We start from the raw sequence: 24871 nt of genomic DNA, 5'->3' as shown, positions 1-24871 counted from the left end.
GGATGAACAAATTGTGGTATATTCATACAATGAGATACTACTCAGTGCTAAAAAGGGATGAACTACTGATACATGGAACAATGTGGATGAACCTCATAAGCATTCTGCCAAATGAAAGGAGCCATAGGTAAAGGGTACCTGTGTAATAATTTCATTAATGTGAAATTCTAATACAGTCAAAATTAACCTACAGTGAAGGAAAGCAGATCAGTGGTTGCCTGGACTCGATCTGGGAAGGGGAATCAACTGCGAAGAGGCAGGAGAGAATGTTTTGGGGTAATGGAAAGTTCTGCATATTGTTTGGAATGGTTGGTTTTGTGGATGTAAATATTTCTCAAAACTCAAAAAGTTACACCTAAGTTAGTTACACTTAAAATAGGTGCATTATATTGAATCTAAATTGGCCCTCTGTAGAGTGGATTCAAAAGAAGTAATGGGAATTATTCAATTGATAGGAAGAAGTTGACCACACATGAGAGAGAAGGGATAATTAATAGCATGAGGTAACTGAGAATGTAGAGGTTCTATGAGAACAGGGGACTTGATTATCCTGTTTAATGTGTTCTTAGTGTCTGGCACTTATTAAGGATTGAATAAATGTTTATTGAATGAATGAGTGAATTAAGGTGAATGGATTAAAAATCCAAAGCACACATTAGGCTTTGGGCTTAGATAGTGGAAAAAACATTTCTCTAATGTAATAGAGGAAAATGTGCAGATATGGGTAGATTTGAGGCCCTTCTGGAATTATTGATTATGAATTCATAGAAATACTGATTTTCCCTGTAGTTTAACATTCTCTAAGAATGCTTGGATGCTTGGGTGCAAATGCAAAGAAAGCAAATACTAGTTTGCATTCATGATTTGGGTTTTCTAAAATTGATTTAATGAAAAGATGGAAGGATTAGGATTTGGCAGGAGTGTTACTAAAATAAGTGATCATAAAATCTAAGCAAGATAAGAAGTAAAGTGAAGGAATGAGAAAGCTGATGAAGTGGAAGTAGAGGGAATAAATGTACTGAGGATCCCAGTGAAGTTGAAGAATGGCTGTGGTGGGAGTAGCTGAGTGGTAAAGCTGTGTCTTTCACCACTTGCTGGTTGGCTACCAAGGAAGGCTCAAAGCCTGAACACTGTGGATGCTAAAGGAAACCAATCTGTGAGTGAGCAAAGAAAAATTGCTGGGATAGCAAGCATAATGACAGAAGACAATGCTGAATGATAGATGGATGCTATTGAGTCAGAATATGTAGAAGAGACAGAAGAGAACTTTTAAAAGTAATGAGAACATTTCTGCTTCGGGCTAAGATGTAGTCGTAGTAGGTAGCAGTAGGGCATTTCTTCTGCTGTAACAACTACGAAGAGCAGATGGATCTAAAGATGTAATCTAAGACGGGCAGACCCGTTGGCACAGTGGTTAAGTTCATGCACTCTGCTTTGGTGGTCTGGGGTTGTGGGTTTGGATCCATTGCTCATCAAGCCATGCTGTGGTGGCATCCCACATACAAAGTAGCGGAAGATTGGCACAGATGTTAGCTGAGGGCTAATCTTCCTCACCTAAATAAATAAATAAATAAATAATAAATAAATGTAGTCGAAGAGATGTGGAAAGAGAATTAAAAAGACTGATAATACCAGGGGTTGGTGAGGATTTGGAGCAACGGGAACTCTTATTCATAGCTAGTGGGAATGTAAACTGATAAGACCACTTTAGGTATTGTTGGGGCCCAGGGCAGGCCTCCTCAAAATATCCCACAATGGCATATTGATTATTTTGGATTAAAATTTCTTCTTTTGACCCTCCTTCTCTCTGTTCCCGCTGAAAGCAGGAAATAAATCTCCCATTTGAAAGGTACCTTTCGCTACCCCAGGCGATAGAGACATCCTTATCCCCAGAGCTGGGGAACTCAGGCTGAGAAGCCTGTGTAAACAAACCCTGTTACTTTCACTAATTGACTCCCTCAAACCCAACCTCTGCTTAAATTCCTCACTAATATGTACCCCAAACCTAAGTTTCTTTGTCTTGTCATATCCTTACAAATTTCTTGTCTCTTTGTGTAAAAAGATACATAAACTGCCTGCTTTGTTCCCTCTCTGAGTATCATTTTTTAATGATCTTCCATGTGCATCTATTAAATTAGTTTTTCTCCTGTTATTCTGGTTTTGCATCAATGTTGTTATTAGTCCAGCCATAAAAACTCAAGAGTGGTAGAATTTCTCCCTCCCTGACAGTTTATACCCAAGAGAAATGAAGGCATATATCCCCAAAAAGACATGTATAACAATATTCATTGCAGCTTTATTCATGATGGGCTCCAACTAAAAGAACCCAAACTAGTATATTCATGTAATAGAATACTGTATAGCCATAAAAGTATGACTTAGTAATACAAAAATGTGGATGAATCTCAAAGACATTGTGCTGAGCTAAAGAAAGCAGATGTGAGAGTGCGTGTTATATGATTCCATTTATATGAGGTTCAAGAACAGGAAAAACATGATTTTAAAAATTATATGTTTATATTTCTGGGTTTTTTGGGGGGAAAGGAGTGTGAGGGAAATATTGAGGGTTGATAGAAACGTTCTATATCTTGGTCAGAGAGATCTGAATTCACGTTCTGGAAGATCAAGCGGAAGAAATATCTATCAATACACAAAAACAAAGTAGATTTTGCTTTTTAACCGATTCTGACAATCTTGGTTAATGAGATTTGTTTATTCTATTGAGGTTTATTTATTTATTTATTTTTCCTTTTTCTCCCCAAAGCCCCCCGGTACATAGTTGTATATTCTTCATTGTGGGTCCTTCTAGTTGTGGCATGTGGGACGCTGCCTCAGCGTGGTTTGATGAGCAGTGCCATGTCCATGCCCAAGGATTCGAACCAACGAAACACTGGGCTGCCTGCAGCGGAGCGTGCGAACTTAACCACTCGGCCACGGGGCCAGCCCCTACTGAGGTTTATTTTGATCAGTGATACATTTGGTTTTATTCCTGTCATTTTATTTTAAGTTTTTGGTTTTCCTTGCTACATTTTCATGTTGAATTTCTTTTCTTTTTCTGAATTGAGGAGCTTTCCATTCTTACTGGAATGTAGCAATTCCAGGTGTTTTTAAACAACTTTCCATTGTTACCCTTTCCTTTTGGTAATTCGGAACTTCCACTACTATCTGTAGCCTATTAAGAACACATATGTACACCTGTTTTCCTATCAATATAAAAAATAAGTATAACTAGGCAACAATCTCGTTTTCTTTACCAAAAGTTTCCTTTACCCGAGTTTTGTTGAAAAAAATCTAGAATTTTAATTCCAAGTCATTATTAACCTTTTTTCTTATAATGTGTCATCATTACTTCAGGAATCCTTTCTTAAGAATTACATTATGATTCACAACATCATCATTCAGTTTAAGTATATATTTTACTGTATTTATCGTTGTTTTTATATTTTGTCCTCCAGAATTTTGCGTAGAATATTTGCCAAGTAATTTGTTTGAGTATATAGTTGATATACTTGTTGAGTTTGTGAATGCCTGAATATATCTCTTTCACGTATGAATGACAGCTTAGCCAGAAATAAATTTCTAGAGTCGCAACCGTTTTCCCTCTGAACTTTGTCGATTATCCTCAGTAGAGAGTTGGGTGAAGGGAGGGCCTAGGTCATTTGCTGAGGCCTCATCTTTCCTTATTATTCAATATTATTTCTGCTTCCCATTGTATATTTTCAGTTTAGGCAAGCTCCTATTTTATCCACCGTAAATACAACATTCATTCCCATTTTAAACCTTTCTAGTGTTATTTTTGCCATTTGAATAGCCTTCCTCCTTATCTCAACCTACCCATTGTATTCATTCTTCAAATCATATTTAAAATTATACCACCTCCATGGACCTTTCTCCATTTACCTCAGTTCAAATTAATTTCCCCTTCCTCATCCCAACATTTGTGGTCTCTGTCATATGTTTTTGTATTTCAAGGAATCCTAGAATTTTATATCTGGAAGAGATTTAAGAGATATAATCCAGGGCTGGCCCCGTGGCCGAGTGGTTAAGTTCGCGCGCTCCCCTTCAGTGGTCCAGGGTTTCACTGGTTCGGATCCTGGGCGCAGACATGGCACCGCTCATCAGGCCAGGCTGAGGTGGCATCCCACATAGCACAACCAGGGGCACTCACAACTAGAATATACAACTATGTACTGGGGGGCTTCGGGGAGAAGAAGAAGAAAAAAAAGAAGATTGGCAATAGATGTTAGCTCATGTGCCAATCTTGAAAAAAAAAAAAGTATAACCCATCTCCCTAATTTTTCAGATTAAAAAAATGTGGTGAGTGAGCCCAGGTCCTCTGTCAATCTTCCCTTTAGTAGCTAAGTAAAATGGTTCTCAAGCTTCAATCCCTAAATTCTTTCAGAAGTTCTCCCTTAAAATTTCTGTGGATTTCCGGGTCCTTCTGCTCTCCTTATCAGGCTGGCAGCCAGCATCCTACTCATTGCTCTGGGCTCTGCTAGAGGCCATCTTTTCTCCATGATTCATGTCACTGGAAACCCGCAAGTACCACAAACCTGGTGCATATGGCTGGCTTTTTCTGAAGATTCGTCCCCCCAAAAAGAGTCAAAGAGGCTTGAGAAGAAACAGCGTGATTTTTGTAACTCTTACAGTTTCTAGTATAGAGTTAGACACACACAGACAACAGCTTTAATTTGGATGTTCAATCATGCTGTCTAAAACCCAGCAGCCGGTTCCCCTCCAAGGGGAATTTTTATCCCACCCATGCCCTCTCAGCTTGTTGCTTTCTGCCATCTTCTCTGTCTTCTTTAACTCTTCCAACCTCAACAATTATGTTTCCTTATTCAGAGTAATGTGTCTCTATATCCTCTACCTAAAACTGAACACCAATTTTTGTTATATCCTAAAACACAGTAAGATGGTCATTTAGGAAGAGCCAACATAAAGAGCCAGCTAAAGGTTTGAAATTCAATTTTTCTTTAACATGAGCAAAACTCCCTCCACCACCAGTCTCTGGAAATGGAAGAAAAATAGTGTAATAATGTGTTTTCTCTTTGACCAAAGACAACCCCCAGGGGTCATAAGTTTGTCATTATTCGTTTTAGCAACACATGAATTCTCAAGACCCCATAGCAGGATACAGGTCTTCCTAGAATTCTATGTGTTTTCTTTAAACTATGGTACCATTTTCCCCATTCCAGATTTTATCCAATTTTACATTTTGCTATATGCTGTTTTCTATTGCCTTTTAGTTGTTTCATGTATGTACTCCCTGCTTTCCCAGAAAGAGTGTAGTGGTTAGAAAGCAGGTACTGATTATTGAGACTGTCAGGGCATCTATTATATCCAGGTACTTGAGGATTCTTATGTATTGACTAAGAATGTATTAATATGTCTTATTTAATCAGCATCTATTATGTGCCAGACAATACGCTAAGTGCTTTACATATAAGGTCTCTAGTCCTCTCCTGATGCTTGGAGATAGGTCTTATTATACCCATTATACAGAAAATGAAACTGAAACTCTAGCAGCTTAAGTCACTTGTTTGATTCCACAGGGCTAAATTGAGAGACCAGGTTTGTCAGGTTTTAAAACGTTTTACTTTTCCCACCATCCCTCCCTCAGGAATTCCAACGCCGCCAGTGTTCACAACTGTCTATCCGTGATGTTTTTTAAATAAAAACTTTACAATGCATTTAGCGGGCAGTGACCGCATCCTTTTTGTAAGGTTATGTTCTCTTTAAGTTTTGAGAGACCATTCATTTTTTCTGTGCTTTAGAGCTCATATGTGAACCTGATATTTTTCTCTCTGCGTTTCAGTTTGATCCATTAACAATTGAAAGCAAAAAGGCAGCAACTGTGGTGTTAATGCTTAATTCTCCAGAAGAAGAAATTTTGGCTAAAGCATGTGAAGCCATTTATAGATTTGCTCTAAAAGGTTTGGATTTTTTCCATTTATCTTTCTATTTCATTAGTTTCTTAAAATATTTACTACATAATGGGCACTTTTCTCCCTAGTCTTTAGCTTACTTCCTGTTAGATGAATTCTTTCAGACAACCAGAATTTCATTTAATGCATTACCTGTAAGTAATGTATCTCCCTAAGTGCCTAACTTAACCTTAAGGAGAAATTCAGTCATTTGGTAGAATAGTCATTTTGAAGGTTTTATTGTCATTTAAAACATTGTAAATGTCACGGGAGCTAAAAGAGCTCCCAGTGGTCAAAGCTGGAACCATTTGAGGAACGAAATAAATAAAGCAGTATTGGGTTATAACCCAAAGTAGAAAATAAATATCTACGATACAGATAAATAATTGATGCAAGTAAATGATTGAATAACTAAATAATTGGGAGCGAACCGATAAATCCCCTTTGTGGAAGAATTCCAGATAATTTCTGTAGCTCCTTTGCCCTCCAGGAGGCAGAATGTAACTTCCCACTCGTTAGATGCAGGCTGTGTAGTGACTTCTTTCCGAAGAGCACAACATGGAAACGGGGAAAAAAGAGGGAGTTTACACCGGAGAAGCCTGACAAACACTACCTCAGCTGTGGTCAAAATCAACCTCAACAGTGAGAAGTCATACCGATATGTGACTTTGACATGATAGAATGAAAATGGCGTTCTACTTCTGCTATTTTCCCCAAAAAGCTATAACCCCCCAAATCAGACAAATTCCAAGTCAGGGACCTTCTACAAATACCTAACCAGGACTCCTCAAAACTGTCCCAGCCATCAAAAGCAAGGAAAGTCTGAGGACCTCTCACAGCCAAGAGGAGCTAAGGAAACGCGGTGACCAACCGTCATGGGGGAGCCTGGATAGGATCCTGCAACAGAGAAAGAGCATTAGGCCAAAAGCAAGGAAATCTGAATAAACTGTGGACTTTAAGTCATAATAATGTACCAGTTTTGGTTCACTAATGGTAACAAATGTACCTACTGAAGTAAAATGGTAATAACAGGTGAAACTGGATGTGGGATATGTGGGTTCTCTGTACTATGCTTGCAATTTTTTTTCTGTAAAACTAAGACAGTTGTAGAAAGTAAAGTTTATTAAAACATCGTAAATGTTACAGATTAAAATCTATTGAAAGGCTTATTCATAGAGGATTTACAAACGTAAAAGATGGTTATAATTTAGTTCATTCCACATGGTGATAGAATTAGACTTTTATTATACTATATAACATTTTAATTGGGAATATTGGAAGAGTTCAGTATAACTTGGTATTTTTAACAAAACTTTTTAAACTAAGATAGGAGCAATTTGACTTTTAAAAAATGACACCTTAAACATTGTTTTGGGGCTTGTATGATAGAACAACAAATCATTCACTTAGAAAATGGTAAACTACTTGCCTTGCTATATCACGCCAGCCATCATTGGGAATCCAGATAAAAACCAGAGTGGTTCTGGAAGATACGGTACATGAGTAGATTGTATAGAATTCTGGGTCAAATTGCAGGGGACACTGGATAATGCATCCATGGCAGCGTGAGTCTCATTCAGCCTTCCAGACTCATCATCTGTTACGTCTTTTTATAGAAGAAGAAATAAGTAGGCATGTATTTTATGTGAAATCAGTATAGAAATTATTGTAAGTCTGGTGTTTTATAATAGTATTTTCTGAAAAAATTTTTTTGGATAAATGATGGGACTTTGCCTTCTGACCAAGATAGAGTAAGGGGCCAGGTTTATCCTCTGACTGAAACAACTAAGAAAACAGAAAAATATATGAAATAATAGTTGGCAAACCACTGTCAGGAAATGCAGAACAGTGACCACTGAGAGACAGGAAGCAGAGGAAATACGCACTATGATTGCCCCAGCTTATTGACTTCAGAGAGTTTCTGGGCCACGGCACAGGAAGGGGCAACCTGTGCAGGCCTGGTGGACTCTCGGAGTTGAGAGGACAGATCTGAGAGTCCAGGCGGACAAGGCAGCATGAGTTTTCAAGACAGTAACAGAGAGGAAAGAGCTGTAGAGAGAGAGAACTCAGGAGTTCTGTAAAGGGTGTCACTTCAGTGAGCTGAATACTGACCAGCATGTCCATGTGTGGGGCCTACTTGAAGTCAGACAAAGTACCCAACAGGATCAGAGGTAACAGTGCCTGGCGCTCATACAGGGCCAGTAGTACCTTTCCTATCAGCACACTGAAAAACCTCACAGAGGATAGTATGGAATACACAGAAGGGTCTTGTCTCAATAGTTAGAAATAATTAGCCCTATGTTGAACCCTATTCTAGGACTACCTAACAAATATTTAAAAAGCAAGACTGGAAAAGATCAACCTGTTTCCAGATAACTGTTTCCTAGAACAAATTTCAAGAATACAAATATATCCATTGCCCAACCAGGTAAAATTCACAATGTCTGGCATCCAATAAAAAATTACCAGGCATGAAAAGAAGCAGGAAAATACAACCCATAATGAGACTATAAATCAATCAGTAAATCAAAACTGACCCAATGTATGCGTAACTGGAGTCCCTGAAAAAAGGAGAGAGGGACAGAAAAAGTATTTGAAGAAATAATGGCCAAAAGTTCCCCTAATTTGATGAAAATTCTAAGCCCCAGATCCAAGAGTCTCATTGAAACTGAAGCACAATGAATATGAAGAAAACTAAAGGGGCCTGCCCAGTGGTGCAGCGGTTAAGTGGGCACGTTCCGCTTCTCAGCGGCCTGGGGTTCACTGGTTCAGATCCCAGGTACAGACCTATACACCACTTGTTGAGCCATGCTGTGGTAGGCATCCCACATATAAAGTAGAGGAAGATGGGCACGGATGTTAGCTCAGGGCCAGTCTTCCTCAGCAAAAAAAGAGGAGGATTGGCAGCAGTTTGCTCAGGACTAATCTTCCTCCAAAAAAAAAAAAAAAAGAAAACTACACCAAGGGACATCATAATCAAATTGGTTGAAAAGAGTGATAAAGAGAAAATCTTAAAAGCAGCCAGAGGAAAAAAATGTTACATTTAGAGAAGCAATAATAAGGATTACAATAGATTTATCATTAAAAATGATAAAGCAAGAAGTCAGCAGAATAGCATCTTTAAAGTATTAAGAGAAAAATAAAAACCTTCAGCCCAGAATTCCGTGCCCTGCAAAAAGGTCTCTCAAAAACATAAAAGAAATAAAATCTTTTTTCAGACATTTAAAAGCTGAAGTAGTTCGTTGCAAACAGACCCACACTACTAATTACGGTAAAGGAGGTCCTTCGGGCAGAAGGAAAATGACACCAGATGGAAATATGGATCTACACTAAAGAATAAAGATAAAACCCTAGAAATGGTAACATACAAGATGTTTTCCTTATTATTTAAATCACTTGAAAAGCAAATTGGTTATTTTAAACAAAAATAATAATTGTATGTTGTGCACTCTGAAACATACGTAAAAGTAAGATATATGACAACAGAACCAAGGTAGAAAGGGGAAAAATGGAAGTATACTATTGTAAGGCTCTTGTACTATACGTGAAATGGTATATTACCACTTGAAAGTAGACTGTGGTAAGTTAAGGATGTATGCTATAAATCCTACAACCACTAAAAGAACAAAGAATAATATCACATAAGCCAACAAAGAAAATTAAATGGAATCGTAAAAACTTGCAATTCATACAAAGAAGGCAGAAATGAAGAAAAGGAAAACAGAGAATAATCAGACACATTAAAAACAAGTAACAAGAAGGTAGATTTAAACCTAACCATATCAATAATCAGATTAAATGTAAATGGTGTGAGTACCTCAATTTGACAGGGAGAGTATTAAATTGGACAAAAAGCAAGACCAAACTGCATGCTGCTTTCAAGAAATGCACTTAGAATATAATGACACAAATAACTTGAAAGTAAAAGGATGGAAAAAAGATATCCTATGTCAGCCCTAATCAAAAGAAAGCTGAAGTGGCTATATAAATATCAGAAAATAGACAAAAGAGTAGCCTCAGAGATAAAAAAAAAAAAAAGGTAATTTTATAATAATAATAAAGGGGTCAATTAATCAAGAGGCTATGAAAAATGCTAAACAGTTATGTACTTAATGTCAGACCTTCAACATACATGCAGCTAGAAATGCAAGGAGAAATAGACGTCCACGATTATAGCTGAAGGTTTTGATGCTCTTCTCTCAATAAATGAAAGAACAAGTAGATGGTAATTCTGTAAGGATATAAAAGATTTGAACAGCAATATAAATGAATTTAACCTAATTGATGCTTATAGAATACTCCAAGAACAGCAGAGTATGCATTCTTTTCCAGTGCATACAGGACCTTTATCAAAATAGACCATATTCTGGGCCATAAAACAAGTCTTAATAAATTTAAAAGAATTTCAGTCATATAAAATATGTCATCCCAGGGGCGGCCCTGTGGCCAAGTGGTTAAATTTGTGTGCTGTGCTTCAATGGCCCCAAGCTTCACTGGTTCAGATCCTGGGCGCGGACATGGCACCACTCATCAGGCCATGCTGAAGTGGTGTCCCACATGCCACAACTAGAAGTACCCACAACTGAAATATACAACGATGTACTGGAGGGATTTGGGGAGAAAAAGCAGAGGGAAAGAAAAGAAGATTAGCAACAGTTGTTAGCTCCACGTACCAATCTTTAAAAAAAAATATGTCATCCCACAATAAAATTGAATTAAAATTCAACAACACGAAGAATTCTGGACAATCGTTAAATAGTGAGAAAGTAAATAACACACTTCTAAATAACCTATGTGTGAAAGAAGAAATCAAAAGGAAAATCTGAATTGGAAATGAAAACACAGCCTATAAAAACTTGTAGAATGCTACTAAAAGAGTATTTAGAGATACATTTACTGCACTAAATGCCTGTTAGAAAACAAGAAGTTCTCAAATCAATTACCTCAGCTTCCAGTTTAAGGAACTAGAAAAAGAAGAGTAAGTTAAACCCAGTCTTTAGTAAGAAGGATATAATATATATCTGAGCAGAAATCAATAAAATAAGAAACAGAAAAACAAAAGATAAAAGCAATGAGTTGAAAAGCTTTTTTTTTTGAGAAGATAAGTAATAATGATAAACCTCAAGCCAGACTGATAAGTAAAAAGAGAAAGAAGACAAATTATCAATATAAAGAATGAGAGAGGGAACATCACTACAAATCCTACAGACATTAAAAGAATAACATGAATATTATGAACAATTTAATGCTAATAAATTCTACAACTTAGATGAACTGGACAGATTCATTTCAAGACAGAACTCTCAAAGCTCACTAAAAAAAATAATAGCCTGAATAGCCCTATACTTGTTACAGAAATTAAAATTTGTAGTTAAAAACCTTCTCACAAAGAAAACTCCAGGTCCAGATATTTTCACTGCTGAATTTTACCAAATGTTAAGGAAGAAATAATACCAATTATACACAAACTATTTCAGAAAGTTGAAAAAACTGGAATATTTCCCTAGTCTTTCTAAAAAGCCACCATTACCCTGATAGTGAAAATAGACAGACATTACAAGAAAAGAGACCTACAGGCCAATATGCCTCAAGACCATAGATGTAAAAATTCTAAAGAAAAAATTGGCCAATTCAATAATATATAAAATAACTCATAGATCATGACCAAATGAGATTTGTTCCCAGATTGTAAGGCTGCTTTAGCATTTGAAAATCAATCAAGGTATGGTATGTGCAGTAGGTAGAATAATAAACTCCCAAATGTCTGCATCCTAATTCTTGGAGGTTGTGAATATGTTATGTTACATGGCAAGAGGGAATTAAAGTTGCAGATATAATTAAGGTTCATGAGCAGTTGAATTTGAAATGAAGAAATTATCTCGGATTATCTAGGTGGGGCCAACATAATTACAAGGGTTCTTATAGGTGGAAGAAGGAAACAGGAGAGTCAGAGTCAGAGAAAGACATGACAGTGGGAGCAGAGTGGCTCTGAAGATAGAAGAGGCTCATGAGCCAAGGAATGCTCACTGGAAAAAAAAAAAAAAAAAGGATTCTTGCCTAGAGCTTCAAAAAGGAGCATAACTCTACCAATACCTTGAATTTAGCCCATTGAGACCTGCCACATACTTCTGACATCCAGACCACAGGTAATAAACTTGTGTTTTAAGCCACTAAGTTTGTGATAATTTGTTACAGCAGCCACAGGAAATGAACAGACCATATTTTTAAAAGAAAAAAGAAAAAACATATAATCATCTCAATAAATGCGAAAAAATTATTTTTATAAAGTGCAGTGTCCACTCCTGATAAAATATCTCAGCAAAGTAGGAGTAGATGCAAACTTCCTCCACTTGATAAAGGGTATCTATGAAACACCTATGGCTAACTCATATCGTACTTAATGGTGAAAGACTGGATGTTTTCCCTCTAAGATCAGGAGCAAGAGAAGGATGTCTGCTCTTAACCACTTTCACTCAGTGTTGCATGGAAGGTTCTAATCGATGCAGTCAGGCAAGAAAAAGAAACTAAAGGCATCCAGATTAGAAAAGAAGACACAAAACTGTATTTGATTTATAGAAGATAATATGGTCTTTTATATAGAAAATTCTATTAAACGTACAAAAAAGCTGCTAGAACTAATAAATGAGCAAAGTTTCAGGATACAAAATCAATATACAAAACTCAATTGCATGTCTACATACTAGGAATGAACAATTGGAAATTGACATGAATTATACTACTATTTACAATAGCACCAAAAAAGTATGAAATATATAGGGATACCCCTGACAAAAGATGTGAAAGATCCATACACTGAAAACTATAAAATATTTCTGGAAGAAATTAAAGTTCTAAATGAATGGTAAGATATACTGTTTTCATGGAGTAGAAGATGTCATTTGTTAAGATATCAATTCTCCCCAAATTTATCTATAGATTCAATGCAATTCCTACCAAAATCTCAGCAAGTTTTTTTTTGGTAGAAATTGACAAGCTAATTCTAAAATTCATATGGAAATGCAGAGAACCTAGTATAATCGAAACGATTTTGAAAAAGTAACAAAGTTGGAGAATTTACACTATCTGATTTAAGATTGCTATAAAGCTACAATAATTAAGATAGTGTTATTGTCACAAAGATAAAGAAATAGACCAATGAAACAGAATAGAGAGTCCATAAATAGGCCTACATGTATATGGACAATTTTTTCAACAAAGATACAAGAGCAATTCAATGGAGAAAAGAATCTTTTCAATAAGCGGTTCTGGAACAATGAGATATCCATATGCAAAAAAAATTTGCGCTTCATACTTTGCACTATATGCAAAAATCAACTCATATAATAGATGAAATTATAAAACTTAAAACTATAACATTTTTAGAACACAGGTGAGAAAACTTTTCTGACCTTGGGTTAACCCTTAGTTTCTTTGATGTGACACTAAAACATGATCCATAAAAGGACAATTGATTGGATTTCATCAAATTCACACCGAACACACACCTCTTCAAAGAGGATACATAGATGACAAATAAACAGCTGAAAAGATATTGTATGTCATTAGGGAATTTCAAATTAAAGCAATAATGAGATACCACTACACACCTATTAGAATGGCTAAAATTCTAAACCCTGACATCACCAGATGATGACAAAGATGTGGAGCAACAGGAACTCTCATTCATTGGAGGGAATCCAAAATAGTATAGCCACCTTGGAAGACAATTTGGTAGTTTCTTAGAAAACTAAACTTAGTCTTAACCATATGATTCAGCAATCACACTCCTTGGTATTTACCCTAAGGCATTGAAAACTTATGTCCACACAAAAACCTGTAGTTTATAGCAGCTTTATTCGTAATTGCCCAAACATGAAAGTGACCAAGATGTCCTTCAGTAGGTGAATGGATAAACAAACTGTGGTACATCCATACAATGGAATATTGTTCAGTGATAAAAAGAAATGAACTGTAAAACCATGAAAAGAAACAGAGGGAACTTAAGTGCATATTGCTAACTGAAAGAAGTCAATCTGAAAAGACTATGCACTGTATGACGTTCTGAAAGAAGCAAAACTGTGGAGACAGTAAAAAGATCAGTGGCTGCCAGGGGTTTGGGGTTAGGGAAGGAAGGATGAATCAGTGGAGAATAGGGGATTTTTTAAGGCAGTGAAACTATTCTGTATAATACTGTAATGGTGAATATATGACATTATGCGTTTCTCAAGACCCATAGAACACACAACCTAAAGAGTGAATCCTAATGTAGGTCATGGACTCTAGTTAATAAAAATGTATCAATTGGTTCATCAATTATAACAAACATCCCACACTAATGCAACATGTTGATAACAGGGGAAATGGAGGAAGGAGAGGAGAGGCGGTATATGAGAACTCTGTCCTTTTTGTTCATTTTTTTATAAACCTAAAACTGCCCCCCCCAAAAAAACCTAGTAACTGTGTTTTAAAAAAATGCTATAGACTGCAAGAAAATTTTTTCAAATCATGTATCTGATAAAGGGTTTATGTCCAGAATACACAAAGAACTCTCAAAACTCAATAATAAAACAAACCAAATTAAAAATATATATATGAGCAAGAGATTTGAACAGATGCTCCACCAAAGAGATATATGGATGGCAAAAAAAGGGTACATTTTGTTTAACATCATTAGTCATTAGGGAAATGCAAGTTAAAACTATGATGAGATACCACTTCACACCCACTAGGATTACTATAGTAAAAAAGATGGACAGTGACAAGTGTTGGCTAGGATGTGGAGAAATTTAGAACCCTTATACATTGCTGGTGAGAATGTAAAATGGTACAGTCACTTTGGAAAACAGTTCAGCAGTTTCTTCAAAAGTTAAATTTACACCTACTATATGATCCAGCCAAATTGTGGTATATCCATGTAATGGAATACTACTCTGCAGTAAAAAGGAATGAACTATGGTACATGCTACAGCATGGATTAATCTCAAAATACTTTGAACAAGACCAGACAATAACAAGTACAAACTGCGAGACTAGATCAAATTCTAGGAAATGCAAAATAATGTATAGTAACAGGAAGAAGAGATTACAAACTGTCAAGAGGAAACTTTTGGGGGTGTTAGATATGTTCACTATCTTAATGGTGGTTTGGTTTCATAGGTTTACACACGAGTCAAAACTTTAGGAAATTGTTCTCTTTAAATATGTACAGTTTATTGTGTGTGAATCATATCTCATTAAAACTGTTAAAAAAGAATAAAGGTAGCTATAAAAGATTACATGCAAGTTATTAATTTTGCAAATGCTTCTCTTCCAGTCATGAAATTAGAATATATACCATCATTTAAAAAATAATAATGATAAATGTATTTTAATGAAGAAAGAATTTAAGTTATGTGATAAAAGTCTCAGAATGACAATTTAAAGACAAAATTTTCATAAAAACCTGATATATAAAATATATTTATATTTAAGCATAAGTCTCTTAAAATTTATCTTAAAATTCACTTGACAAAATATTTTCATCTAAGAAATTAACTTTTAGATCTTCAGCAAAATGCAAATATTATGGAAGATTTGAAAAGGAAGTTTGTAATAGTCAACAATGCAAACTTCAACATATTTTAATGATGTGACAGATTGGATCACTTAGAAACAGGGCAGTTCCGTGGGCTATAGGAAGATACAGTCTGTGCTTTGGAAACGGTGTTATCAGAATATGAACCTATAACTTAAAGTTTAAATTAATAAATTAATTTATAATTTTTATATATACATATTTATATATGACATATATTATTATATATTATATATTTATAATTCATATTTAAATATTTAAATTAAAATATTTAAATTATATATTTATATATAATATATATTTATAAATATATAATTTATATAAATTTAATTATAAATAATTTATAAATTTATAAATTATAAAATAATTTCATGAGAAAACAGACAAAAAAAGTCTAAGTGACTTTATTATACTCTCAAATTACTTTGAAAGTGAAATCTATATTTTCATAGCCCATGAAACTGAAAAGCTGAAATTAATCAGGCCTGGACGTTATTCCTGACTTTGTAGAATGAGATCCCTCTCATCAGGGTGCGGGTAAATTGCTTCTACAGTTAGGCGAGACTCTGGCCTTACTTGACCTTCTGGTTCTGTCACTTCTTGCCACGGTTAAGGAGTCCCCAATGACCCTGGTGGCTCCCCTCTGTATGTGCACCTCCCTGCTGGCTGCAGGCACATCTTGCATGACATGTTGGGAGCTGTAACCCCATTGGGTGAAAAATGAGCCAACTCCACCACACACATTCTAACTTGAAGTGGGGACTGTGTGTGTTGATTAATTTTTATAATTGATTTGGCAATTATGCAATTAATTATGCCAATACCTGACTGGCATCATGCTAGGCACTGAGGATATAAGAGTAGAACAGAAAGCTTATCTGGTCTCATGGAAAGTTCAGTTATAGTGGATTAGGCAGCAATGCATGGAGGTCGTTGAGAAGTGTGAAGAAAATAGAGCAGGATAAAGAGAGAAAGACTTGGGCGTAGCGACATTGGACAGATAGGTCAGAGACTCCTCTGAGGAGGTGCCGAGTGAGCTCAGAACTGAATGACGGAGAGGAAGCCAGCTTTGCACACATCAGGGGAAGGAGAGCAGGAGTGTCCCGGGTGCGCAGTGTCTAAAGTTTATTCTGAGAGACATATGTGAGGAGGCAAAGAGGAAAGCGGAAGGCAGATGGCAAATAAGACATTGGAATAACACAAAGAAGAGTTTTCATGAGGTTGATAATATCCATGATGATTTTATTTTACCTGTGATGTCAGGTGAGGAAAATAAAGCAACCCTCCTTGAACTTGGAGCTGTGGAACCTTTAACTAAACTGCTCACGCATGAAGACAAAATAGTAAGAAGAAATGCTACGATGATATTTGGGATCCTGGCTTCTAACAGTAAGTATGAACTTTTAAAAATAATCAAATAATCTCAGGTAATGCATTATCCTTCTTTTATATTTAATGTGAAGGGATTCATTTTAATTTTATTTAAACTGACTTTAATGTTAATGAAAAAGTTAAATAAGTATATTGCAACAAATGTATGATTTCTTCTTTTAAGGGATATTTTTTAAATATAAAAATATAGACATGCAAAAAACTCTCCAAGTTGGTGAGGTAGTATGTTCTAGTCTTAAAAGTTGGGAGAACAATCATTGTCTGTTAAAATTAAAATAGGTTTTTCTTGAGTTAGTATAATGTAATTTATCTGTCTATTTGTTAGTTACCCTTCATACATATTATAGTGAAAAAAGCCCAGGGTAAAGAGTTTTGATATATTTATTTTTTTGAAACTGCAAACTATATTTTGTCAAAAGTAAGTTTAGACATATATTTACACCTTAAGTCAGACCTATTACTTGCTTGAATATTTTCATACATTTAATATGGTGAAACAATAGTTAAAATATGCTGTTTTGTCTATTAGAATATCAGACAAAGACAAGTGACCAAGAAGAGAAACTGTAAAACTAAGGTAGCAGCTGTGACTTATTTCTGAGAAAAAGGGGGTTAAGGACGGCAGGAAAGAAGCAGAGGCATGCCTGTCTAGCCTTAATTAGGCTCATAAAAGCAACACAAAAGTGAACATAAAAAAATCAATATACTTATCTTTAAGCATTTTTGGCATTTCTGATAATTAAATGGAATGGAAACAAGAAGTATTAATCCAAAAAGGCTGAGGATAATTCTTATTTACATTCTGTACAGGCTTTATTAAAATCAAAATTTAAAAACACCCTACCAATGAAACAAAAAAAGAATTACTACTGTAGGGGAGCAAAAATTTCTCCTCTACCCTTCTCAGTTCTTCTGGCTAAGAATTAAATAGACATGAGACAGACTAGTAGGAGAAAATCAAATTTAATTTCATATGTACGGGGGCTCCATGAGACTATGAGGCCCACTGACAGTCAGGCAGTTGAAGCTTATATGCCACCAAGAGCTAAGGAGAAAAGGGGTAGGGGTCTGGGACTTCAAACGGGAGGAAAACAGTTTACAAGATGAGGAAAGCCAATGTTTGGTAAACAAATGTTTGCCATGCTATGCAGAGAAAATGAGCCAGAGAGGACTTTGATCAAACAGGCCATGTTGTTTCCCCCGGTCTACCATACCTAACCCATCTTCTTTGTAGATATCCCTGGTCATACACCTTCTTCTTGGAACAGGTCCTTTATCTAAATTCTTTTAGGCAGTTAAGGGGGAGATAAAAGCTGTTCCCGAGTCTTTTGTTTCTTAAAAATAATCAGCCTAAAATAATCTTCCTGCCAGGGAGACACATTTTGGGATAGCAAAGTTAGCTCCCCAACACTACTGTATAATAAAAAAAAATGTAGGGCACAGTAACTCAGCTTTCCCGATAGGTGTTCTAGGCACATTTTGCACTTTTCTGAGCCAGACAGACCTGTGCATGAAAACTGGCCCCACCACCAACTCGCTGTGTGATTCTGAGCTTCAATCTCCTTATCTGTGAAATTAGATAATAATAGAACCTATTTCATAAGGGACTACTCAACAGACATTACTATTATTGTTAATAAACATTAATATTCTGTTTCTTCTTTTGTAGACGATGTTAAAAAATTGTTAAGGGAGTTAGATGTCATGCATTCTGTCATTGCTCAGCTTGCTCCAGAAGGTAATTTTGCATCCTACATCTATTTCAAAAAATGGGACTGGTTTATTTTTCACATTTGATTAAACTACTTATTGAAAATAGTTTATGAAATACCAATTGTGAATTGTCACTAAAATCTCTCAAACTAAGATGAGCTCCAACCAAGGTGAAATTCACAGAGCTTTGGTTTTCAAAGCATGTTTTAAAAGAATGGTTAAATAAACATTTAGCATACTTGTGTTATTTGTTTTTGACATGCAGAAGAAGTAGTTATCCATGAGTTTGCTAGTCTTTGCCTAGCAAACATGTCTGCAGAGTATACCAGCAAAGTGCAAATATTTGAACATGGTGGATTAGAGCCGCTCATCAGACTGCTGAGCAGCCCAGACCCTGACGTGAAGAAGAATTCTATTGAGTGCATTTACAACTTGGTCCAGGTAAGAGGAATTCCTAAAAATGTGTTTTGACAAAAACTGATTATAGAATTTATTTCCCTGTTAAAAAAAGGAAAAAGCTTTTGGGCCAGCCAAGTGATGCAGCGGTTAAGTTCGCACATTCTGCTTTGGCGGCCCCAGGGTTTGCCAGTTCGGATCCTGAGTATAGACCTATGTATCACTAGTCAAGCCATGCTGTGGCAGGCGTCCCACATATAAAGTAGAGGAAGATGGGCATGGATGTTAGCTCAGGGCCAGTCTTCCTCAGCAAAAAAGAGGAGGATTGGCAGCAGATGTTAGCTCAGGGCTAATCTTCCTCAAAAGAAAAAAAAAAGGAAAAAACTTTTAAAAACTCACCAGTTTTGATTAACCAGTATTTCTCAGTACTACTTGGTAGTTACTATTCAGGGAAAAAATAGTAGAAGTTCAGTGGGGATAACTTTCAGTTTTATAAGTAATTCACATTTTATAAGTAATTATAAAATTCACACTTTATAAGTAATTGTCTCCCATGAAAGGGCATTTTAGAAGCCTACTTAAATGTTAAAGAATAGAATAGCTTGCAAATTAAGGTGGGATTATACCAGATAAAACGTATTTCTTCTGATAGAGGAAACCTAATACTCATGTTGAACTAGGTTTGACCTGGGCCGTTTCCTATTGATCTAACCTTGGTGATCTACGCCCACTGGATGTAATATATGCTGTTTTCAGTGTACCAAGATTTTGGATTAGACTTATTTATTGTTGAAAGCCTAGTGAGTTAAGTATGCTGAACAGAACTCATGGTTCACAGTTGCAAGATGCTTTCTCTCTGTGCTGTTTTCCTTTGCAGTGGAAAGAAACAGCATACCTCCCCCTCCCAGCTTGTTCTGCCCGCTTCCCCGTGCCCCAGCCCAGTGCGCACACCCTCACCCCCACAGCGGGTCGGCTCCCTGACACTTTGGACAACCTTCTCTCCTCCTTTACCTGCTCAGGGTCCCGAACAACTCCCACACACATTTGATAAGCTTTAGATCAACGGAAAATACAAAAACACCTTTTTAAACAGTCAGGAGTAGAGTGTAAAAGAAAGACATAGCAAAGCAAAGGTGAGGGAGGGTTTACTGAGAGGCAAAGTATCTAGACAAATTATATAGAAAAAAAGAGACAAATGGGCTCATGCCAAAAGGCAGCAGAAGCATACATTCCCGGCCTTGGATGTAACGCCTCATGGCTGGGCGCTCACTGGTGTTACCCTCACTCCTTCCTAAAAGAGACGTCCTCAAGAGGAAGTCCAGCTGCTTCCCTTCTCTGGTTACTTCACCTCACCGGAGGCCTAAATAGTCCTATAAATGTTTGTGTTTTTCATTCCAAGACTCCTCAAAGCTCTATTTTCTTATATTTTTTATCAAATGGAAATGAAAAGACTTAACCTTCGCTCTTTTTCATCAACAGAAGTCCTAGTTGATAACAGTGTATTGATTTCCTAGGACTGCTGTAACAAAGTACCCCAAAGTGGGTGGCTTAAAACAATGGGTATTTATTCCTGCACGGTTCTGGAGGCTGGAAGACGAAATCAAGATGTCGGTGGGGCCATGCTCCCTCTTCGACTCTGGGTAGAGCCCTTCCTTGACTCTCCTGAGCTTCTGGTGGTGGCTGTTGATCCCTGACATTGTTTGGTTTTCAGCTCCATTCCTGTCGTCTCTCCCTCTGTCTCTTCTTACAAAGACACCAGTCTTACAAGGACACCATTCAATACCCACCCTATTCCACTGTGATCCCAGCTTAACGAGTTACACCTGCAATGACCCTGTTCCCAAATAAGAACATGTTTTGAGATACTGAGGATTAGGACTTCAACATATATTTGGTGGTTGGGTGGGGGAGAGGGACACAATTCAACCCTTAGACCAACAGCAGCACTGTTTTTTTATGTCTGAAGGAAGCTGGATTTTAGAGGTCAGTTGAAGGATGGATAGAGGAAAGCTAAGCTCTAAGTGGGGCCTTTTCCACCTTTAATACTATTTTATATTTACCATGTTTTGATTTAAAATGTCATGATTTGGCAGAGTTTGGAGACTTTTCATGGTTTTTTGACTTGTTTTTTCCATTGTTCACCCCAACCAACCCCTCCCCCCCAACACATAGAATTACAGACACACAAAGCAGAGCAACTCGCCTAGACTCTAATGACCCCTTGATATTGTCAATGTCTTAAATAAAGGTCATGTGTCTGAACTAAACCTGATGTAAGCTTGCATGCACGGGGCCTGCCAACAGCACTGCGTGCATATAAGCATTTCATAAGCAATCCATCTGAATGAAGATAATAAGGAATTGATGCCATCATTTCATTTTATCAAATACTGTTTGAAACAGGATATAGAGTGTGAAAAGAATTTTATTATGCATCGATTTTATTGTAATGTTGTTTATGGTAATAGGAGTTTCTTGTATAATAAAGCAACACTAGGTACTGCAGAAGTCACAGATGATGTCTATTTCCTGTTATTGACAATGTCTGCATGGTTAAAAAGAATATTTTGGTGGTGTTAATTTTCAAGTTTGCTTATTTTTGTTTGTGAGTTATTTTGGAAGGGAATCTGGAATAAAAGATGGGAACATTATAACTTTCTCTGTTAGAAAATAGAATTTCTCCCTTCTTGACACTGTATTTTGCTTTAAAAATTGCTTATTTGATCATTTGTATCTCATGGCAGGATTTTCAATGTCGAGCTACACTTCACGAACTAAATGCAATCCCTCCTATATTAGATCTCTTGAAGTCAGAATATCCAATTATTCAGTTGTTGGCGCTCAAAACCTTAGGTGTTGTTACGTATGACAAGGAGTCACGAACAATGCTGAGAGAGAATCAAGGCGTGGACCAGCTTATTAAGATCCTAGAAACTAAGGTATTTCTAATTTTCATTCAACTCTCTGTGAGGAAATGTATCTTTCCTAAATGTTCTTATAAAATACAAATTGTAGAGTATTTTTTTAAAATGAAGTTTTATTACATTTAAGTATGAGAGTAAGTATGATGGATTAATTTGCTTATTGCTCCATACTTTATTGGCATGATTAAATCAGACTAATGATAAAGCCCATTATAAAATAATTTTTTAAACCTTCTGGTTACAAGATTTAAGATTTTTTAATTCTTGTTTATGATCTTCTTCAAGACTTCCTGAAATGCCTAGAATTAGTCTTTTAACCTTTGTCTGCCATAGGTTTCTCTGAGGTAAAGTAAGGAGAGTAATTTACTTCACACTGTGAAGGGTAATCTGTTTTACTCAGTCTACTGATTTAAGTATTAATTTCATCTAAAAAATACCTTCACAGAAACATCTAGAATAGTGTTTGACCAAATATCTTGAGACCATGACCTCGCTAAGTTAAAACATAAAAATTAAGCATCATAGGTCCATCCCTTGTCAATTTGGCACCATATGTATCTCCTTAAATCATATTTAATCTCCAAAGAAAGACAATAGCAGGGTCCTATTTCCACCTAACATGATATAACTGTCCTGTGTACCCCCACAAACGCACTGACCCTTTGCCCAGAAGAGGATGCAAAGTCCTTGGATGGTGTTTACTTTTCTCCATGACATCCCGTAACTGGAATACTATTTTGTAAAGTCAGTACAGCTTATGTTACCTAAGGGGATAAGAGAGGGAAGAAAATAAAGATATTTCATACACACACACACACACACACATTCTTAACAAAATAAGAAAGAAATACTCATGACAATTACAGTCCTTTTTTCTATAACTAGTCACATGGCTGTAGTAGGTATTTATAACTACCTTCTTCCAATACCCATTCCATGTTCTCTTTGCCCTCAGCAAGTACCTCAGCTGGTCTTGGTTCTTTGCCTGGTGGGGTGACCCAAACCTTCATTCCTGAAGAGTCTGGGCCGTGAGTAGTCCTGCCTGGGTTGGGTTGCTGTAGTTGTTCATCGACCTTAATCACACATGGTAGTACTGCATGGTAGTACTGAGATGCCCTACAGGGCCTCCTGTCTTCCAGACGTGCTTTTCCTTACCTCTACTGTAGAGTGGCTTCCATTTTCCCCTTGGTAGTGGGGATCATTCACCTCAGTCAGCACAATAACTGTCTTCTTTGCCTGTTGATTCAGAGGCGTGAAGAGCCCAAAGAGGCTGGGCAGCAGCCTTAACTTTTAGTTCAATGGAATCATTGTTGTGTCTCCTGGTGGACACGTTCCTCCCTTTGGAACTAAGACCTTTAGGCCAGCAGAGAATAAGGTCGTGGAGACAGGAAGCAAAAACTTTGCTAGTGGGTCACCAGAGGTAATAATGAGTGATGCCACTCCCATTTCCACCCCTTGATCCCTGGACCCATGAACCCTGGCTATGGGAGAAACAACACCATATATTAGACACTGATTCAGGGCGTATACAGCCTCCTGGGGAACCTTGCTTGGGCCCTGCAAGTGTTGCCACCTAGCTGGGCTTGTAAAGCAGTCTTAAGAAGACCATTGTATCACGCCAGCTGCTGCGGGACGGTGGGGAACATGGCAAGGCCAGTGAGTTCCGCGAGCTTGGGCCCGTTGCTGCACTTCTTTCGCTGCGACGCGTGTTCCTTGATTGGAAGCAATGCTGTGTGGAACACCATGATGGGGGCGCGTCCTTTCTGTTTCTCTCACTTTAAGGATTCCCACCTTAAATTTTTCACTGTTCAGATAAGGCTGCAGTCTTCCACTGCTCCAGGATTGGGATTCGGGAGATTCCTCAGGCAAGAAAGCCACACACTCACAAAGCTTCCCTCTACCAGTTGGAGATTTTAAGGAATACACTTTCCTTCAGCTTCTGTCTGATTTTTCAAAAAATATTTTCCTCAAATTTTAAAATTGTTGGTGGTAGAAAGTTGTGTGAGCAGCTTTACTTGGATACCATTATTTTTTGTACATAAAACGCTTTGGAGCAGGGGAAATGAGAAAAGATGGGGCAAGTGAGAGGGCAGAGTGATGTTATGTGAATAAACAGAACTGTTTCCTTGAGCCTCTGTCACAACATAATTAATTACATTATGTTCGGACTGACCTTAGTCTGTCTTGTAAAATGTGGAAAGTATACATTTCTTTTAGGAGAACTTTCTAGAGCTGTATTTGCTTTTATTATTAGGAATGGAATGACCTTCACGTAGAAGCACTTTCAGTGGTAGCCAATTGCCTTGAAGATATGGATACCATGGTGCTGATTCAGCAGACAGGGGGCCTTAAGAAGCTCCTATCATTTGCAGAAAACTCTACAATTCCTGACATTCAGAAGAATGCAGCTAAAGCCATCAGTAAAGCGGCTTCTGATTGTATGTCACGTTTTATACAAACTAAGCGTACATATTTCCTCTTGTATTCTTAATTTTGATTAGTGCTAACAAACACTAGGGTGTTCATCTGCTTTTAAACGACCATTTGAGAACAGTGCTATACCTACTATTTAAGGCCAAAATTCATCTCAGTGCCAATGAGTTAAAGGAGAGATTACTTTGTCCAGGATGTAATAAACTCAGTGTGCTTAGACCTCCAGCTTTTGTAAACAGTTCACTCCCAAATTAAGTTTGAAGCCTTTATTTCTCTTGATTTTGGAATTATATAGAATGTATGCAGTGTTTGTGATCCTGGAAACGTTGTTTCAATAAATCCACATTTGGAGTGAAATCTATATAGTAATTTCAAGTTTCAGCTGGAGTCCAGCAGTGCCCTGTTATATAGCTGTGAAAAATAATATGTTCCTCCCATCTCCATAATACAATTTTCATTTCAGTGGCAAGCTATGTTGATATAAATCTGTAAAACATGAGAGATTAATTACA

At 36.8% G+C, this 24871-nt stretch overlaps 1 protein-coding gene across 8 annotated transcripts in view; it reads left to right on the top strand.

The window, feature by feature from the left end:
• ARMC3 (armadillo repeat containing 3) overlaps positions 1-24871 on the top strand; it is a 92143-nt gene that overhangs the window by 10431 nt on the left and 56841 nt on the right. For 5 of the 8 annotated variants that reach the window (XM_070255426.1, XM_023632264.2, XM_023632259.2 and 2 more), the window contains exons 3-8: positions 5819-5936; positions 16765-16890; positions 18563-18631; positions 18872-19047; positions 21747-21941; positions 24181-24364. In XM_070255426.1, the coding sequence (XP_070111527.1) occupies positions 5819-5936; positions 16765-16890; positions 18563-18631; positions 18872-19047; positions 21747-21941; positions 24181-24364 (868 nt within the window). The remainder of the gene's footprint in view (positions 1-5818; positions 5937-16764; positions 16891-18562; positions 18632-18871; positions 19048-21746; positions 21942-24180; positions 24365-24871) is intronic. The other 3 variants (XM_070255425.1, XM_070255424.1, XM_070255423.1) reach the window with 1 other exon arrangement.

Source organism: Equus caballus, chromosome 29 (genome assembly GCF_041296265.1).
Source record: "Equus caballus isolate H_3958 breed thoroughbred chromosome 29, TB-T2T, whole genome shotgun sequence".
Taxonomy (NCBI): Eukaryota; Metazoa; Chordata; class Mammalia; order Perissodactyla; family Equidae; genus Equus; species Equus caballus.
This window is presented reverse-complemented; position numbering and strand designations above follow the sequence as displayed.